This window comes from Danio rerio, chromosome 16 (assembly GCF_052040795.2).
Source record: "Danio rerio strain M-AB ecotype USA chromosome 16, GRCz13ab, whole genome shotgun sequence".
Classification (NCBI taxonomy): Eukaryota; Metazoa; Chordata; class Actinopteri; order Cypriniformes; family Danionidae; genus Danio; species Danio rerio.
Window position 1 is genome coordinate 23368409 of NC_141036.1, and position 19748 is coordinate 23388156.

Genomic DNA, 19748 nt, shown 5'->3' on the forward strand with positions numbered 1-19748 from the left:
AAATAAAAAATATAGAGGAAAATAAATAAATGATCATTGAATGAGTACTGTGGTGATGCAGTGGCGCAGTAGGTAGTGCTGTCCCCTAACAGCAAGAAGGTCGCTGGTTCGAGACTCGGCTGGGTCAGTTGGCGTTTCTGTGTGGAGTTTGCATGTTCTCCCTGTGTTCTTGTAGCTTTCCTCAAGGTGCTCCGGTTTCAACCACAGTCCAAAGAAATGTGGTACAGGTGAATTGGGTAGGCTAAATTGTCCGTAGTGTATGAGTGTGAATGAGTGTATGGATGTTTCCCAGAGATGGGTTGCATCCTCTGCGTAAAAACACATGCTGGATAAGTTAGCAGTTCATTCCGCTGTGGCGACCGCAAATTGATAAAGGGACCAGGCCGAAAAGAAAATAACTGAATTTTTTATAGTGTGGCTAGTAGTCAACTATAATCAGGAATCAGCATTGTAGATCCTGCGACGTGTCTAATGCGGACACACCAGCCTGATCTAACGAGGAAATGTAACTACTTTTTGTTTTGTCAATTTAGTAGACAATTCGTACAAATTCAATTTCAAAAAGAAGGTGTGGCACCCAACCCTGCCCCTAAACCCAACCGGCATTGGGGGATGAGCAAATCGTATAGTAAATTGTATGAATGAGATCGTACGAATTTATTCGAATTAGCCACTAAATCAAAACGTTGATTTATACGATATATTGTGCAGCTCTACCTCAAAATAATCTCAAACTTGTTTCATGAACACAACAATGAGTTCGCTGTACTCAAATGGCCTCCATTGCCACCAGATCTCAATCATAAGAGCACCTATAGGTTGTGCTGGAATGGGAGATTTACATCATTAATGTGCAGCCAGCAAATCCGCAGCAACTGTATGATGCTGCAATGTCAAAATTAACCGAAATCTCAGGAATGTTTACAACACCTCCCTGAATCTTTGCCAATAACAATTGCAGTCAGTTCCATAGCCAAATTGCAAGTACAACCCAGTACTAGCAAGCAAGATGCCTCCTTTACAACAATAAAATATTATATCAATAACAACAATGCTGTAATGCATAAACGAACCACACCTATTGCTAGTTAACTGTTAGAAAAGCCAATTTGGCATCATTTGTTAATCCAGAAATGTATGTGTGTACGTGCTAAAACTTTATGGACCTATAATAAACAAACAGAACTCCACGGAGAACAACAGAACATCTCGGTGTTTGTGAGAAAGTACCTAAATCCCTGGCTTGATATGACGCACTGACTTGGCCCATGATTCTCTTGTCTGTGCTGAGCCACATGCAGCATTGAGTACAGCGGGTCTATATATCAGGACGCAGAACAGCGAACAACTACTACGCTGACAGGATAATTATAAAGCAGTGTTCACCTTCTTCATGGCGAGTCTGATGGCGTGTTCTGACAATCCAACATGACGATCACACGTTTTTCAACTAGGCTCTCTCTGTAACCATTCCAACTTCGAGAAAGCCAAAGGCAGCGTGCTTGCTCAAACAAGAAACAATAGACAAAAGGCAAATTTGATGATTCTGAATGCATTTAAAAATCAGAGACTTCAAAACATACATAATGTATATATATACTCTTATGTAATCCCAAATTATGCTATGGCTGGTATAATAGTGACAATGCTCTTATAATGGGGGATGCAAGCTGGGGAAGTAATTGAATTTCCCCCTTCATGTGACTGAGAGTGGTCATATGTTGTGATTTCCTGGTTCCAAAATATGTACTCAGTCTTTCCCTTTAGTGTTCAGGTATGATCAGTTATTCTCCTGAACACTAGGTGGCGATAACAGCCTTATGTCTACCTGCCGCTCGAGGCAAGTGACTCATGGAACAGGTCTTGCAATTTTCTGGTGTTTGGCATGGCTGCCTTTTGTCTGTCAACACAGACACAGCCATGTTGAGATTTATGATCTTGTGCCCTTCGTTGCCGGAGGTTATTCTGTGTCTTTTGGTGCAGACAAATGTGCGTCAGTCAGTCAGCTCAGTTTGGAGGAACATGCCTGCCCTTAAGGCTATACGAAGGCACTGCTACCCAGACAACATTATGAAGTAAGTTTCATCATAATGCAGAACCTAATTGGGAACTGTATGTAGAAACATTGGTCTTCAGGAAAAACTGTCATTGCTACATGCAACTAGAGGTGTTTAGCTTTGAGAACTGCATACCAAGTGCAGTTTTATTTACTGGAATTCTTCAAATTGTTTAGATCAGGGGTACCCAAACCAAAAACCTTTCATATAAAGGGCCTAAAAACAAATATCTTTGAGAGCCATGGGCCGAAGGTAAATATAATAATCTGTTACATTAAAGTTTCCTAATTTACTTCGTAAGTTTTTTTTTTTAAATAAACAGGAAACAATACTTTAAATCATTAACTAATGCAGTATAACTTTTAAAATGATAACTTATTGCAATAAAAACATAAACTGTCACATTTATAACAGCGGAATCAATGCTGAATACACTATATAAGCAGAATCTGCCTTTGCCTTGATTTGCTCAGCAAAGTCTCTGCATTGTCCTCCATCCATTGGGTGACGGTATATACATGCAGGGCCAAGTTCGGACATCTCTGGTTTAGACGAACATAGGAAGGAATTTTTTTATTTTTATTCATTAAGTTTTATGTATTTATTTTGCTCTTTTAGGATAATAAATTATTAAAATTACTCAACTTTCATTTTTTTTTTTTATGCTAAATATATGTTTGTATAATCTTAATTAAAGATGGGGGTTGGGTGTACACTTCTTTTGCTTTGATCTACGAAATCCTCGTTTTCTCTTTGACTCATTCAAATATGGCATATATAATATTTTGTGATGCGATGTGCTATAACTACTGTAGGAACGCACCGATAGAATTTTCTTTACTATTGCTGATACCGATGTTAATACTAATATAAAAAACTTTCAACCCATTACAATTACGATACCCATACCAGTATATTGGTCAATTAAATTGGTCAATTTCTTTATTAAATTAGCTTTATTAAAGTTACATGAATTGGATCCATGTATTGTTACACATTTTAAGAGAGGTACAAGTTAATATAAAAAAATAATATGAGAATCTTCAAAGTATTTTGGTATTCAATATTTCTTTTAACAAAAGTAACTTCTTTGACATATAATAGAACATATTTATTTAATAAACTAACAAAAAAAAAGCCAGTGATGTATGTTGTTGTATGTAAATTAGCAGTCAATTTCTTTGTGCAAGATGTTTGTTGTGCAATCAGCCAAACTTTTTACGAACTGTTTAGTTAAAATCAGAAACGTGAAAACCAGTTGCTGTCCCTGAACCACATCTGACATCTTGTACAGACATTATAACTCGTGTTGGGTAAGTTATTCAAAATGACATCAGACAAATAAAATTAAATGAAAAATATGAAATGCTATAAAAAAAGATAAAAATAATTTTTCAAAATATCAGAATGATACAAAATATTAAATGTATTACAAAAGGGTTGCTGCAGGTTTCATCAAGTCAAATTTAAGACTTTTTAAAAACCAGTAAGGAAATTTTAGACATATACAGGTCTGAACACTAATGCTTATTTCTAATATCCCAATTCGGCCAATTAATTTATTTATTTATTATAATTTTTTTTTCCTGCTTGCAACAAAAAAAAATCTAAATTTTATTTTTTTAGCAATATACCTTAATGTGTCAACAAAAAAAAAAACTTTAGTTGTATACACTATTTTCAACATAATATTTCTTTTTTTTATGACATATTTAACATTATTAAAATACTTGAAATGTTTTATATTTTGTTACAGACATACAGTGTCGTCCTGCAACTGTTTTGCAACATATAATATGTCTCGAACACTATTTTTAACTGTCCAAAATTGGGGAAATTTTTTTTTTTTTACTCTCTGATAGTCAAAAAATCTGTTAAAATTCATTACAAAACAGGCAGGAAAAAGTGCTTTATGTAAATTCGGACCAGTCCTCATTTATGGACAAAATGTTTTCTAAAAATACATCATATCAAAAGATGATACTTGGGTTTATCTTAATTAGGTTCCAATAAACCCAAATAGCAAAGAGAAATAAAAATGCATGTAAAAAAAAACACTTTGGGCCAGTGGCTTAGCGGACGGGCCCGCAGGGCACGCACCGCGGGGGGGCCCTGCTTGATTAGGGGGCCCCACGTCGTCGCGATTTTCAATAACTGAAAATAAATCCAGGAACCGCAATAATCAAACTCTTGGGAACAACTGTAGTCGGAACCAAAGTTCACAGGTCTGTGTTCTCTGAACTCCTCTTAAGCGGTGGACTACTTCATTCTGATTGCTTGCCGCCGAACCGCGTCATAGCCAATAAAGACGCGCCGCTGTTTCTCGCCGCCGGTTCTCGTTAAAAATGAATGACTTCTGGCTACTTTGACGCTCTCGCCGCTTTCAGGTTTGTGATCGCTCCTCAGTTTGTGAAGGAATCCCCGCGTTGTCGCTTCACCCCGCCTCCTTTCCCCGGTCCTCAATTTGTGACATAGATATATACACTAGATATCGCATAGGGACCCTGATGCGTCAATAGCGCCGCCACATTGGTACAGTGTTCCCAGGACAAATGTCATTCAACCGCACTAGACAAGACAGTATTATTACGTGAAGATGCAGGACTTTAGCGCTGTCGACGAGTGTAGTAACGAGCAAACAAAGAAAACAAAGCACAAAGGCAGAACATTTCATAAGTAAGATTAAATTTTTTAACTTTTTGTATGTTCTGAAATTTGTGCTAAACAAGTAACGTTATTGATGATAATACAGTCACTTACTGCATTAATGATAAGGCAAAGTAGCTCCAACTCGCACTAAATACTCGGCTTATGCTAGTTTTGTTGAATAAAATCAGCAAACAATGCAAAAGAAATAAGACAACGGGATGCTGCGCTGCCAGAAACTTGTGTTGTTGTCGGCTAGTGTACGAGACGAGTCGTTCATAACGGAGATTCATTCACGAACAAATCGCTCCTCCGTCAGTATGAGAAGTGAAAGCAGGAGAGGAGGTGTGTTTCAGGACACGGATTAGATCAAATTTAACAGGGAGGGTGAATAGTACATTTCTGTACACACAAACACAAGCTTTTTGTCAGGAATGGCCGTGCGATCAGTGATTCAACTGGGGGCCCCCTGGGTGATCCCTGCAGGGGGGCCTCCGCATTTTGCGCTACGCCACTGCTTTGGGCCTTAAGAGGTTAAAATTATATTTATTGTGGAGGCAATTACATAAATTTACATTTGTTGGCGTTTGGTCCAAATTGATTGACTATAACTTCTATTCAACCGAATTCATTTCTGTTATTATCACAAGGAACTGTGTAATTATTTTTAGTTTTCTTTTCCTGATTTTATTAAGATGGATTGTTGGTGATTTGATGGATGTTGGCCCAATTGGGCTTAGCTTTATTTGGACTGAGTAAAATTAAGACCTGTTTAAAATGATTTAAGACATACAACACAATATTTCAGAAAATGTAAGACTTTTTAAGGCCTAAAATTTGTTTTTTGAAATTTAAGACTTAAGAACCTGCGGATACCTCAAACAGTTACTCTGCTAATCTGAATTTAGACCTTATATTGTCTTAAACTATTTCCCACTTATTTCTTTTCTTAAGCACGTGCAGTTGTTCATATAAATGATAAATGTTCTTTAGTTGAAAAATAGAATTACTCTGCCAAATAAACATTATTTTGATTCTCTGAATTGATAAACACAGAATTGTTTATGTACACTATTTACGGCAAGTAAAGTAAAATGAAAATCTATCCTACATTTTACTTTTTCCATCAGAAAAGTAATTTAATAACAGTAACAAGTTACTAATTGCCCCCAACACTAATTATAACTGAAATATGCCAAATTATTCAAAACTGAATAAAATCAAATCTACAGATTCCATTCTAATTAAATATCTTAATTAAATAATTTGTTAATAAAATCTAATTGATTATTTTAACAAGATATTAGCCTAAACATCTTTAAAAGATGCTTTAATATCACACACACACACACACACACACACACAAAAAGAACAGAACTGGTGAGCTAACTCTTCCCATTTTTCTGTGGATGGAGTTTGTAACCCACCTTCCTAAGACCTGAACGCTGTACATTTTTCTCACGGGGGGGTTTGTCTTTTTAAGCAAGAACATCAGCCACAATGTGCTAGAAGCGCTGAGAAGTAGAAGCCTTCCTGACAGCTACCCATAAAACAGCTTCATCAGATGGACTATGTCAAACGAGAAGGAAAAAAATTCTAAAAACCACTTTGATCTGGTCAGATCCGAACCCAGATACTAAAACCCTGACAGTGACCACACTCAAAGCCCCCTCCCACAACAGTCAGATATTCTCTTTTATTTCCTCTCACCATGCAGTCCACATCCATAATGTTGTAAATGCCGTTTGTTTTATGTTCTCTCATCCAGCAGTAGCTGGGGAACTCCAAAAAGCAGACGGAGCCAAAACACCCCTCTAATCCTGCCAACGCACATATTTCATTCCCGTGCACACCGTCATGACCACACTCGCGTTCAACTACACTCCAGCATGACGCACCGCTTTGTGCCAACATAGTGGAATTTTCAAACTACTAGCAGGCTGCAATATTTTATAACAGTTTTTTGGTCTCTGCCAAGATCCTCTAAAAAAAAAGAAAAAAAAAACTCAAACCGCATTCTGTTATACAAGCTTGTAGTAAATGTTCATGCTTACTTGATGAAAACCTTGTTAGAAGGGGAAATGGTTGTGACTGAGATTTTCCTGGATATGATTCACACTTTTTCCCTGAACAAGATATACTGTTGGGGGAGTAGCAACACATGTTCATCAGGTTAAAAAGATTTCATAATGAGCTCTCCATTAAAACATCTTCCTCAATAACCATGGTAGGTGATCATCTAAATGGCTTGCTGAGGGAAAAAATAAATAGAAATGACCTGGCAACAAAGACTACATTTGAACTTTAATCTAGTATGAATCAAGTGCAGATTACCCTATAAATAACACAGGGTATCCGCGGGGTCTTACAAAGTCTTAAAATGTCTTGAATTTCAGAAACAAAATTAAAAGGCCTTAAAAAGTCTTAAACTCACTGAAATATTATATTGTTGGTCTTAAATCATTTTAAACAGGTCTTAATTTCCCTATGGCCAAGTAAAGCTACCCGATCTGGCCCAATCCCCAATAATCTATCTCAAAACTTTTTTAATGCATTTAAAGGTACTGTACGTATGTTTTTAAAGCAGAAAAATACCATAATATGTTTGCAGATATTTAAGAAACATGCCAAGTGAGCATTCTTGTTTATCTGAAAAACAATACTGAAGTCAGATGTTCTGCTTTGAAAATGTGCTGTATGTGCTGGAACAGCTGTCTTGTTTTTGTTTTTTTTAACCTGCCCAATGCCAGCGTACCCAGTTATAATTCAGCACCCTGAGTTTTCTCGTTGGAAAACCTCATATTTCATTCATTCAGAAAGGCTCTTAAAGCATGTGTCTGTGACCAAAATGCGACCTCCTGTGGATAGTAACAGACTCCTAAATGAGACGCAGATTCAGAGTTCCACATGAGGTAGGGCTGTGCAATTAGTCGAAAATTAATTAGAAATTAGAAAATGCAGATAAATGATGATTATTGCACCATACACCACCCCCTTTCCAGTTGTACACATTTGTTACTCTGCAAAACTCAGTCTCACGTGAAAATGACTAAAAGCATGTACTGTTATTAAACTTTCGCAACATGGGATGCGCATCATTTATTGATGTGCATTCAAAACACTTATGTTTTTAAAAGCGCAAAAGAGATTGTATGCTGTTGTGTGTGTGTGCGCTCAGCCTCAGAGATGTGCAGATCACACACATCTAATGTCATCTTAATGTGATCGCTTTAATGGTCGAATACATGCACATTTGTGTCAAAACATGGTGTTTAGTGATTATTCATATTAATCCTTATTTATGTAAAAAAGAAACGAGTTGAGAATCAAAAGACATGTGAGAGTGAAACCATAAATCAGAACCTCACTGCTCTTAAAGTGACAGTGCACAATATTCCTGCTGCAGTTTTTATCATTAATCAAACAACAAAGGACAAAACAACTCACTGCCCTTGACTGAAGGACTTTTGTAGCTATTATAAAAGTTTAGTTTTTTTTTAACAAGAAGCTCAAAGCACAGTTTGTTTCATATTTTTATTCTATTGTATTTATTTTCCTTTTCTTATTTACAGGGAGGAAAATAACTGTTTATAAACAGTTGAAGTCAGAATTATTAGCCCTCCTGAATTATTAGCGACCCTTTCCCCCTAATTTCTGTTTAACAGAAAGAAGATTGTTTTCAACCCATTTTTAAACACAATAGTTTTAATAACTCATTTCTAATAACTGATTTATTTTTTCTTGGCCATAATGACAGTAAATAATATTTGACTAGAAATTTTTCAAGACCCTTCTAAACAGTAAGACTTTCTCCAGAAGAAAAAAATATTACAAATTTTAGTCAAAAACAGCCCAAAAATATTATTCACTGAAATGATTGATTGATTTAGTTACACCACAAACATTAATATAAGTTTTATCTTATAAAAAAGCAAAGCTGACATCTTGAGATGACCTCAGCTAAAGCTGAGGTAAGTTGTTCTATGATCTATTTTCGAAAATACATAACTTATGTTTTTATTCCAAATGTTTTTGAAATAAATCCTTCAATGATTCCATAGTCATCCCGGTGATTTTAAGCTTCATAGAATCAAAAGAAAGCAGTTAAATCTTCTGTTATAATGCAATGCTATGGGGATTTCCTGGGACTGTCTACATGAAAGTATTTGGAGTTTCCATGAGAGAGATTTACTGCTGATTACAGCTGTGCTTCACTGAGAAGATGTGCATGACAATCACAGCTTTGCTTAATCACGTTTTTGATTTCATTTTGATGAATCACCCAGCCCTAGCAAGGACATCAATATGTTTAAATGTTAGCATAAATGCACTACCAGTAGGATGTACATAGAGGTTATTTAAATATAAAAAATGAAAATAAAACGTAGGGCTGCATAATACTGAGAAAATATGTGATTAACCAATTTCCCTTTTAACTGTGCTTTAATTCATCACGGTTAATTAATCGTAAAGTCTTCTCAACACCGTTTTTCTGCACGAAACAAAACTGCAGCAACTACACAAAGTTAGGCTTAATGTGTACTAGTAGACTTGTACACATAACTATGGCTGAGGCTATTAACTAAGGACCGTTCACATATTGTGTCTTTTGCGCATGCATGTTTATTTCCAATAGAGGCGCATGGCTTTACGCACATGGAAGTGACACGCATGCGCTCACGCTTTCCAGTCTCACCTTTGAAAGAATGCTACAAGCACACCACGAGTCACATGACAACAACTGGACCAGCCAGCTTCATACTTTTTATAGAATATACACATTTCTACTCCAAAGAGAAAAAAAAAAGTACAAAATGAAAAATACCAAATCATTTAGTAAAGTTGTCGATCAAAAGTGCCTGTCAGACAGAGATTCAGCAGCCTTTGACTACATTTGTTCTCTTTAAAAGAGAAATACATAGCTAATATTTTTTTTATTTATAAATGATAATTTTGTCATAATAAATGAACAATATGATAACAATATATATTTTTTGTTTAGTTTTTTTAAACATTCTTTTTATTGTATTTTTTACATCATCTTTTTTTCCTTTTAAACAAAAAGTTGTAACATCATGCTAAAATGTTGTATTATGTATAACAGAACTAAAAAATACAGAAAAAACAGAAAGAAAAAAAAGAAAAGAAAAGAAAATAACTAAATAAGGGGGGATTTGAAGTGTTTCTACAAGGGTTCAATCACTGCTCTCTTGTTAATGTACTCAACAAATGGATTCCATATTACATGGAAAGTCTTCATTTTATTTTTAAGGGAAAGTCTTAGCTTTAAGTTACAGGCAACACATGACATTTTTTATTATTGTGGAGAAACGCAGAGGATCTTTTCATTTCTTTAGTTCAGTAATATCCATCTATGTGCCAAAAGGGTTATAAATCTAATTATTGTACATAGATTTTTTTGATAATTCTGCATCATCACTGACACCAAATATAGGTAAAATAGGCCCAGGGGTATACTTGTTTTCACATCACTTCTGATATTATTTGAAAAACTGAAATCAAGTAATTAACCATTTTAGGACAAGTCCAAAACATGTTACTGAGCAATGCCGGGGTTTGACTGCATCTATCAAACAGTGGGTCTATGGAAGGGAACATCTTAGAGAGCTTAAATTTGGACAAGTTGAGTCGGTGCAGAATCTTAAATTGTATTAAACAATGCCTGATACACACAGAATGAACATCTTCTTGTGCTTCCTCCGATTGCCAGTTTTTAATTTTGCCATGACATTTTGAGATGCTCTAATGAAACACCACATTCTAACTGAGACAATTTATTATATATAATTGTATTGTTTGTTTTTAATATTACTTTGTGCTGTGTTATTTGGTTACTGAGCAGCAATAAAATACAAGAAGTGCTTTTTCTAAACTAGAAATGTTTTGAAATTAACGAATGTATAAAAACCTCGATATCTGTAAAACCGCGATTATTCCTCAGACTTTAATCGTACAACCAAAATCTATAATCGTGCTTCCTTAACTGTGATCAAATTTATAGTGACTTCTCATTTCTAGCAATATGACATAATGCTATTTTTAAAGTCTTGTATGTAATGATCCTCTTAAAATAACCCTCTCATACAGTAGATATCTTTCAAATTTAATTACATCTAATTCAGGATAAAAGTAAAAAAAAAACTGGCCGGTGGAAACATTTGAATTATAAAACACCTCTGCAGACATTTAGATTCCTTTTCGCTGTTGATATTTTCTTCACTTGTCTCTACTCTCTGCATTTCAATTAATTTTCAACACAAGGTGCATATATAGTATAGGCCCAGTCTAGCCAATAGCATAACATTACCAAAGAGGCGGGTATAAAGGCTAGTGTTGGGCGATATACAAACTTTTCAGATCGCCATATCGCCCCCTGTGAGATCGCCGATACTATCGCATGGGGGCACGACAGTGTTATATATAATAATAATAATAATAATTATAATAATTATATATATATATATATATATATATATATATATATATATATATATATATATATATATATATATATAAATTAATTGTATTATATTTAACCATATCTAAACATATTTATTAAACTTTCGGCTGATTTTTAAACTTATTTAATAACCTATTGCATTTGCATAACGTTTGATTTTGGATAATAATTCAAACCAATGCAAATCACTGCGCTCTTACAGCTAAATGGGCTTTGAAACCGAAATTATATCAAACAAGACTCGATGCAACAGTGCGGCGCGGGACAGGATTTGATGGTGACTTTGGGCTCATGCCGTTATCCTCGGCCTGCAGGACTGCTGCAAAATGGATATAATATACATGGATGAAAGCAAATGAAATGACATTTATCTACGCATGGAAGAAACAAGGACGCATTAAGGTCCTTTCAGACGGGAGGCGGATTAAGGACTAACCGCCCGCATGTGACTGTTTTTATGCGGTGAAATTATCTATGTTTTTGTTCAGTTGAGCGCGGCACAGCTTCAGGTCTAATCAATCACAAAAGTAATCATCAACAGTGTCACATTTGAATCTATCATATTATTTATAGTTAATTTATTAATGATGATGATTAAAATTAATAACACGATTTATTTTATTCAATAATGCAATTAAAACATGTAATAGGTCTACATTTGTGTGAAACGAGCTAAATATAATCTTTAAAATCGTCATAGGTTTCAGCTCTTGCATATCATCAATACACGATACTATTGTCTATCGGCACAACCCTAATAAAGGCCCTATCTGATTGGTCAAATTTGAATCTGACACAAAGAAGAAATGCAATTTATTTTATCTCACTCTAACAAGAATATTTCATAAAAATTTTTTACTATAATGGTAATAATTAAGTCTGTCACGATATCTATTATTTGTTGTACGATATATTGCACCACAATATATTGGGATAAGCAATAATATCGTCATTTTAAGACCATTTCATCCCACTTATAATATAATGCCAGAATGAAGAATATAATATCATCAAATGTTTCATTAATAAGTATTTCACTTTAATTATAGTCTTTTTAACAATTTAATAATCAGGCATTGGAATCCGAGTGTGATAACGCATATCCTAAGTAAATATTAATAAATATTAATCAAAAAAGTGCAACTTAAAAAAGTAACAGAGGCTGCGATATCTGCTACCAGATCTATTTTCAGTTGTCAGGCACACACATGAAAACATACTATAGTAATTAATAGTAAACCCTATATTGTTTTTTTAACCATACTGACACCTCCAATAGAGATAGAGATGTTGCACAATCAGCTAAAGTGTTGCTAGAATTTTTTAATGTATGGGCTATATATATATATATATATCTACATATATATCAAAATGATTGAGATCCTGTTCATGAGTTGTGCGATAAGTCGATATATTGATTATTGCAACAGGCTTAATAATAATCAATATATTGTGCAGCTCTAAAAGAAAGAAAAAAACTGCTATGTTTGAAAGTATTATGAAAGACAATACAATCCATTACCTATTAGATGCTTCAAATCCAAGAATTGAACAAAACTTGACAAAAAAGTGAAAGTAAAAACAAGCTAAATGAAAGTGTCACCTTGAATATGCCGACCCAGTCCTTGGGATGTGGTTTAATGAACTGCGTGAGGGTGTAATGGCACTCTAATGCTCCGTGAGGGAGGTAACTTTTCCCCACATTCTGGAAGATGACATGGGCGAAATTAGACGTTTCCATGGCGCTGCTTGCTGCTGTTCCCTCCAGGAATAAAGCCATCTGTCTATCAGCAGCTGTGTCTGTGGGAAGACAGGACCCATAAGTGAAGTGAGAACAATAAGAGACACCTGAAAATACTCAGTGTGGAATATTTTATATTCAATTAAAATATATTATGTCATCAAAATGTTGTGTAAAGACCCTTGAACCAATCAGTGCCTATAGCAGAATATAAATTTCTTTTTGGCTATTATCTTACAATATTTGCTGTACAGTTAACGGTTTCAAACACAATTAAGCAACAACAGTTATCACTACAACATTTAGACAGAAACAACTGGGTCCTGACTGTGCATTACACCCATTTAAACAAATTATAAAAGAAAGAAGATAAAAAAATGACTTTATAAAATGTCACATTTTAATGATTACACTTCATTTATTCAAATCTTAACCAAAAAACAATCATATTTACACTAGTTTTGTTACCACTATGGTTGTTGTGATACCATTAATTAATCTTATGATACTATACGAGCTGAAGTATCACGATACCAGGTAGTGTTGCGATACTGTAATTCATTAATTTTCTTTTCGGCTTAGAACCACCAACTTATCCAGCACGTTTTACGCAGCAGATGCCCTTCCAGCTGCAACCCATCACTTGGAAACATCCATACACACTCATACACTATGGACAATTAAGCCCACCCAATTCACCTGTATTGCATGGACTGTGGGGGAAACCGGAGCACCCAGAGGAAACACACACGAACGCGGGGAAAACATGCAAACTCCACACAGAAACGCCAACTGACCCAGCCAAGGCTTGAACCAGCGACCTTGTTGCTGTGAGGTACAGCACTACCTACAGCGCAACTGCGTCGCCTGCTTGAATTAAATTAAAATCAGCTTAAAGTTTGAATTTAATCATAAGTCAAATCGCAAAATCTGTCAAAAAAAAATTTGCAATTAGATATTTCCCCAAATCGCACAGCCCTAATTTGCACCCCAATTCACCTAAAAAATGTATTCATTCTATTTGTTTATTTTGTAGATAACTGATAAACAAAAATACATTAAAATAAAGATACAAATCATACCAAATGATATTTGTTACAAAAGATATTTTTTCCAACAAAATTAGGCTATTTGAAGTGGTCAAAAAATGTTTCAATGTTTCCTGTTGCTATTATGGATATTTTCAGGTAACAATCCAAAGTAATTCAAAATTTAACTTTGTGAATTGTTCTATTAAAGAGATGTAGCTAAATCATATTAACAGGAACAGAAATAAACCGATGTGCATTCGAACTGAAGTATTAGAAAACGTGGAATAGGCTACTATAAAAGGCACGAATTCTACACAGTTTTGCAACCTTAAAGGGCTCCACACACTATTTAAATAAAATGGTTTATTGTTGCACAAACGTGTAGGCATTTAGTGACTTTTTCACATTCAACATTATCTATTGTACATAATGATGATACTATCATTTACAAACTACCATGGTACCGCCAGTATGTTGGAGCCATAGTATCATAGTATACAATATCTGTTTCCTGCAGCAACGTTTTAGGTGAATTTTACAGAAGCAAACAACTAAGAGATTATTACAAACTACATGTCAGATTGACTCTATAAGCAAAACAATACCAAAAAAGTTTGCATAAGTTAAAACACATTTTTGTTCTGTTACTGTCTCTTTATATTTCAAAATAAATCAAGTGGGCTCAATAATAGGCTTCCTTAAGCACAATTATCTAAAATTACATATTTAAAAACTATAAAACTCAGCAGGACTTGTGTGGACTTGATTAGCCTCTATGTAAGTGAAGTATGCAAAGAAGAACAGCATGATGCAAGCTCAAATTGATATTTCTGGATTTTTTATTATTTTAATAACTGTATCTTGATGTTGATCAGGTGTAGAAACAAGCTTGTGGAACCTTTACATATTTAAAAAAATAACCTCTGATCATAATAATCCAACAGAAAATTTTAAAGACGCTTACATTTTTTTATTGCTCTTGCATGTATAAACCTGGATTGCCTTAAAGTTTTAAAAACTATGATTCAGCATTACAATATGATTATCCTAAATATTGTTTTCAGGCAAATTTAAAACAAAAGAATGATTTGATAACATGTTAATAGGATAATAGGGTAACAGTGCAACCCTAAAATACCATTTAACTGTACTTTTTTACCTTCAAACAACAACCTTTATACTATACATGATATTATCTTCAAATGAAAAAGAAAATTGCTTAAGTACTATTAAATTAACCAGTTAATCTCTGCTGCTATTTTAGGATTTCTGCCTGGATTTTGCCTACCTACATTTTAAAGCTTCATGCAGAGGTGTAAATGCAAAAATGTGGTATCTTTTTAAAGAAAACCCTTTGAATTTTCATAAAACCCCATTGAAAGTGTTGAAATAACTGTATATGTTGTGTGTGTTATAAGAAACACCTAAAAAAAGAGGCGCTTTTTGTATTTTTTATAAACTCAAATTTGAAAATGTACCTTTTAGATTCTGTGTGTCTAGGGTGCTGTAATTAATTTTGGTGGTTCCTGCACATGTCTGTATTCATAGGAAAAAAGAAAAATGTCTCTACCATAACCTATGCAAAAGTTATTGTATTCTAAATGATGAGAGATTCTATACAAGCCACAGGGACCGATCATTGTTTTCATATTTCACTATATTCTTTTGTTTGATCAAACAGAATTCACTATGTTTGGACCACATCAGACATATAAAATGATTACTTTTGCACATCACCTCAAAGACAGAGAAGAATGGCCCTGAAGTGCACAGCATAAGGTCAGAGATGACAGCTGTCTGTGCTATCTGGGGCTGCTTATTGATCATGAATGTATTGTTTTCACTTCTGCGCCATGAAAATATCGTGATTCATTCAACAACTATTTGATATGTGAATATAATTCAGTAAAAAGAATGCTAGAAACGTATGAGCACCAGCAAGAGCTTTCATTTGAGCTATAACTTGTACATTTGTCATATATGAACTATATGAAAATTAACCAATGTTCAATACCCAGCTCGAGTTTCAAAAAAAAAAAAACTGTGTATTTAAGTGTAAATAACTTTTGTACAGTAGGATAAAAACCAAAGTGATGCATATGTGTAATAAGGATTAGGCACACTGTGAAAATGTGCTTGCTCTGTTAAATATAATTTGGGAAATATTTGAAAAAAATTCAAATTCTAATAACTACTTCAACTGTATATTTATAAAAGTATTAAATATAATTAATTTAAATTTGTATTTTATAACTTTATCTGTATAAATATGGTACAGGTTTGGTTACAGGAGTGATTGATGTCAAAGTGGAAATGCTGCTATTTAAACCAAGGTATGATTTTTCTGTTACATTTCAAGGAATCTATTAGCTCACTTACCCACTCTGTACGTGCAAATGTCTTACGAAATTACACACTGTTTGAAACTTAGAACAGATTTACAGATGTGCGGATTGAAGGATTAAAAGGCTTTAAGCTTTGAGCTTGATCTTTGATCAAATGTCACTCACCCACTGCATATCTTTCAGCTATGTCAAGGGTTTTAAAGAAGTCCAATTATTCTTTTTCACTTTTTAAGTTGCAGTCAGTTCGTAGTTTTTCATGTTACTAAGTTAAAAAATCGAAAAGTCCACTCCAGCGAGAAACATATATATTTTTTAATTAAGTAAATAAATAAATAAATCATGGTTTCCGCTACATTCATTCTTCCTTGGCGGGGCTCCACGCCAAAATTCATCCTGCCACGGCTACATTTATTACAGCTTCTCATTCAAAACATTTAGTTTTTTTAATAGCGGGTAATAATCGCACCAAAACCTATTAAAGGGTAAGTGAATTATAACAGCGTGAACTTTTCTGTAACAGTAGTATTGCTGTGCGTCAAATGTTTACCCTTTAAGGTTACGTGCTGACTGTCTGATTGGCTGACTGACAGGTGCATGATGCGTTAGGCCAGCAAACATGACGTAGGCGTTTCACTTTACTTCAGGACGCATTAATATAGCTCTGTAGGTTTATTAGGGAGACATTCATAAATATTCCTAGCAAATCCAATAAATGCAGGAGACATACTCGTTACATACACGCATTAAATCGCACTTCAGCAGCGGTTATTTGAGAGCGCACAAGATCTGCGCGCTCTTGAAGTGACTTATATTTGAGGGGTGTGCAAAAAGTTTTTTGCACGAGCAGAGGAAATTGGCGTGCAAGCAAAGAGATCCGCATGCAGTAGGCTATTACATAAATGCAATCTCGACTCATAATACTGCGCTCACGACATTTGTCATTGAAATAACGCCACAAGTAGATCTGTGTAAAAAAAAAAGGCCTGTCGCCACAGCTGAAAAAAATCCTAGAGGAAACTCTGAAAAATATTCTACAAATGGCTTATCTGGACTAAAAACTTGGATCAGGGATTTACCCTGTCACAAATCTCACCTATGGAAATTCCAATGATAGGGGGATGGGAGGAGAACAAACAAACAAAACAAAAAACCCCACAACACTAGCTGCGTCTCATTTTAAAAGCTGCATCCTCCGAAGGATCAAAGCGTCATCGTGGTGCGACAAAGGTTGTCTCATTTAAAAAAAAATTAAAAGGCTACTCCTTCACATGCAGCCTTAAAATGCGTCCTTCGTTTCCCAGGTGAAGAATACAACTGGTGGATCCTTCATGGCCTTGAACATCCTTAAGATTAATTGTGTGCTGATAACAGCAGCACATTTTTAAACGAAAACTCGATTAAAAATAGATTAAATTTATGAATTAGGTTTTATTTTACTTGGATAGCTAAAGACGTGTTAAAAAACACAGAGTATGACATGCCTTACTAAAAAGTGATTTTATAGACAATTTACATTTTTGGATCAACATGTAAAAAACAATAAAAATTTTATTACTGCTTATTAACAGCAGCTGTTATAGTTGCCTGGTAACGAGATATGTCCCCTGTAGGCTAAATCGTCTCATTTCAAAATGCTCAGTTCGGCCTGTGACTTCGAAGAACTCACCTTTGAAGTTTACATTCTTCGAAGGATGCAGCCCCTGAAATGAGACACAGCTACTTTCACTATAATATGTCTTGCATATCCCCCTCTGCAAAGGTTTTGTAAAATCCTCTTGACCAATATTCTTGCCTAAAACTGATCATACTGTGAAATATTTGATGTTACGATTCTGTTTGAAAAAAACGTATCCTCTAAATATGTTTTTTCCCCATTGAAAACACTGGTAAGCTTTGATCTTTGAGAAGTACCAAGCTCATCTCTCTCTGGCTGTGACCAGCTTCCACAGAACAGACCTTGCTGCTTGGGTAATGAACATGGCAGTACTGTAAGACCATCAATGTTTGCCAATCACAACATACCAGGACAGCCAACCAATTTAATAATAAAACAATTTAAAATAAACACATTTATTTTTTTAGAGAGTACATGTACATTCTGTGAAATATATTTATTTATTTATTTGAGCACCAAGTATGAGAGCATGTCCTAGTACAGAGGTTCTCAAAGTGGGGGTCGGGACCTCCCGAGGGGTCGCATGACAATAAAGGGGGGGGTCGCCTGGTGATTTTCAAAAATCAATACATTTTTAATAAACCTTAAGACTTACTGTATTTTATCAATGACCTACTGAAGAGAAAAAAAATAGTCGTTTGTAGTTACTATAAACTATATAGTTACTATAGTATAGATTGCGGCTCCTCGATTAATTACATTATACTAAAGACACAGCAATACTGTCAGATGCAGCAGATTTTGTAACACCAGGTTAAACTTTCTAGCCCATTTACAGCACTGACATACATAAAAAAACAAAGAATAGACTTGGGTCTATTTGTGTGTTTGTGCGCGTCATTGCATACAAGGTTTCTGTATTTATAACCACCACCTCAGAGACTTGGGGGTCACGAGTCACTGGCATTGTCATTTTGGGGGTCGCGGGCTGAAAAGTTTGGGAACCCCTGTCCTAGTACAGCCCTCAAACAGAAGCAAAACTTTGTAAAAGCATAATTGGACCCCTGCAAAAAAGAATCCAGTGCTGGGAAGTAAATAGCTACAAGTAGCTCTAGTTTAGATACATTGTTTCAGTAGCCTGTCAGCAGCTCAGCAACTTATTACGATACAATGTATCTTTTAAAGTAGCAGAGTAGCTTGACAACTGCTACACTACATTTTTGAACTTATGATGGTCTGAAGCAGCACAGTGTCTTCTGTGGTCATATATTTCAACAGTATATTCCAGCCATCTATTGGTAAATCACACATCTAAAAGTTTTGCATTTGTTGGTCTATTAATTAATTACTATTAAACTGTAAAAAAATTTTTTTTATAAAAATTCAACTAACAACAGTTGATTATTCAATCCATAAAGTATTCTCACAGTCATGATATTTCCTTACATTTGTATAGTACTTGTCTTGACACTTAAATTGCTTTACACATTTTTTGCAGGGAATCTCCTCATCCACCAGCAGTGTGTAGCATCCACGTGGATGATGTGACAGCAGCCATATTACGCCAGACCGCACACCACCACACACCAGCTGATTGGTGGAGACTACCACCAATTGCAATTAACCTGAAGTAAGAATGTTGTGCGAGGACCTGAAAAAATTTTATACCAAAATGGAGCCATGTGTCACTTCTTTTGTGGTTGAACATTACTAAATTTAATTTGTTTAATTCAATACATAAATAGTTTGCAACGATTTTGCAGACAACATTTTTTTTCAGTGTAGTGTGGCTGACCACATTTCTAAATGTGTAGTTTGACAGTAGCTACTTT

At 34.8% G+C, this 19748-nt stretch overlaps 1 protein-coding gene and 2 long non-coding RNA genes across 38 annotated transcripts in view; 1 reads left to right on the top strand and 2 right to left on the bottom strand.

The window, feature by feature from the left end:
• tax1bp1b (Tax1 (human T-cell leukemia virus type I) binding protein 1b) overlaps nt 1-19748 on the bottom strand; it is a 350945-nt gene that overhangs the window by 328006 nt on the left and 3191 nt on the right. For 21 of the 36 annotated variants that reach the window (XM_087285234.1, XM_087285233.1, NM_001430974.1 and 18 more), the window contains 1 exon segment: nt 12788-12984. In XM_087285234.1, coding sequence (XP_087141360.1) covers nt 12788-12964 — 177 coding nt within the window. In that variant the 5' untranslated portion in view covers nt 12965-12984. 36 annotated transcript variants of the gene reach the window in all.
• Nucleotides 1854-19671, top strand: LOC141378089 (uncharacterized). The gene is made up of 2 exons (XR_015511299.2): nt 1854-2075; nt 19415-19671. It is a non-coding gene; the product is annotated as an uncharacterized LOC141378089 (long non-coding RNA).
• On the bottom strand, nt 2956-7475 carry LOC147833326 (uncharacterized). The gene is made up of 2 exons (XR_015511300.1): nt 5219-7475; nt 2956-4114 (listed from the first exon to the last, which is right to left on the bottom strand). It is a non-coding gene; the product is annotated as an uncharacterized LOC147833326 (long non-coding RNA).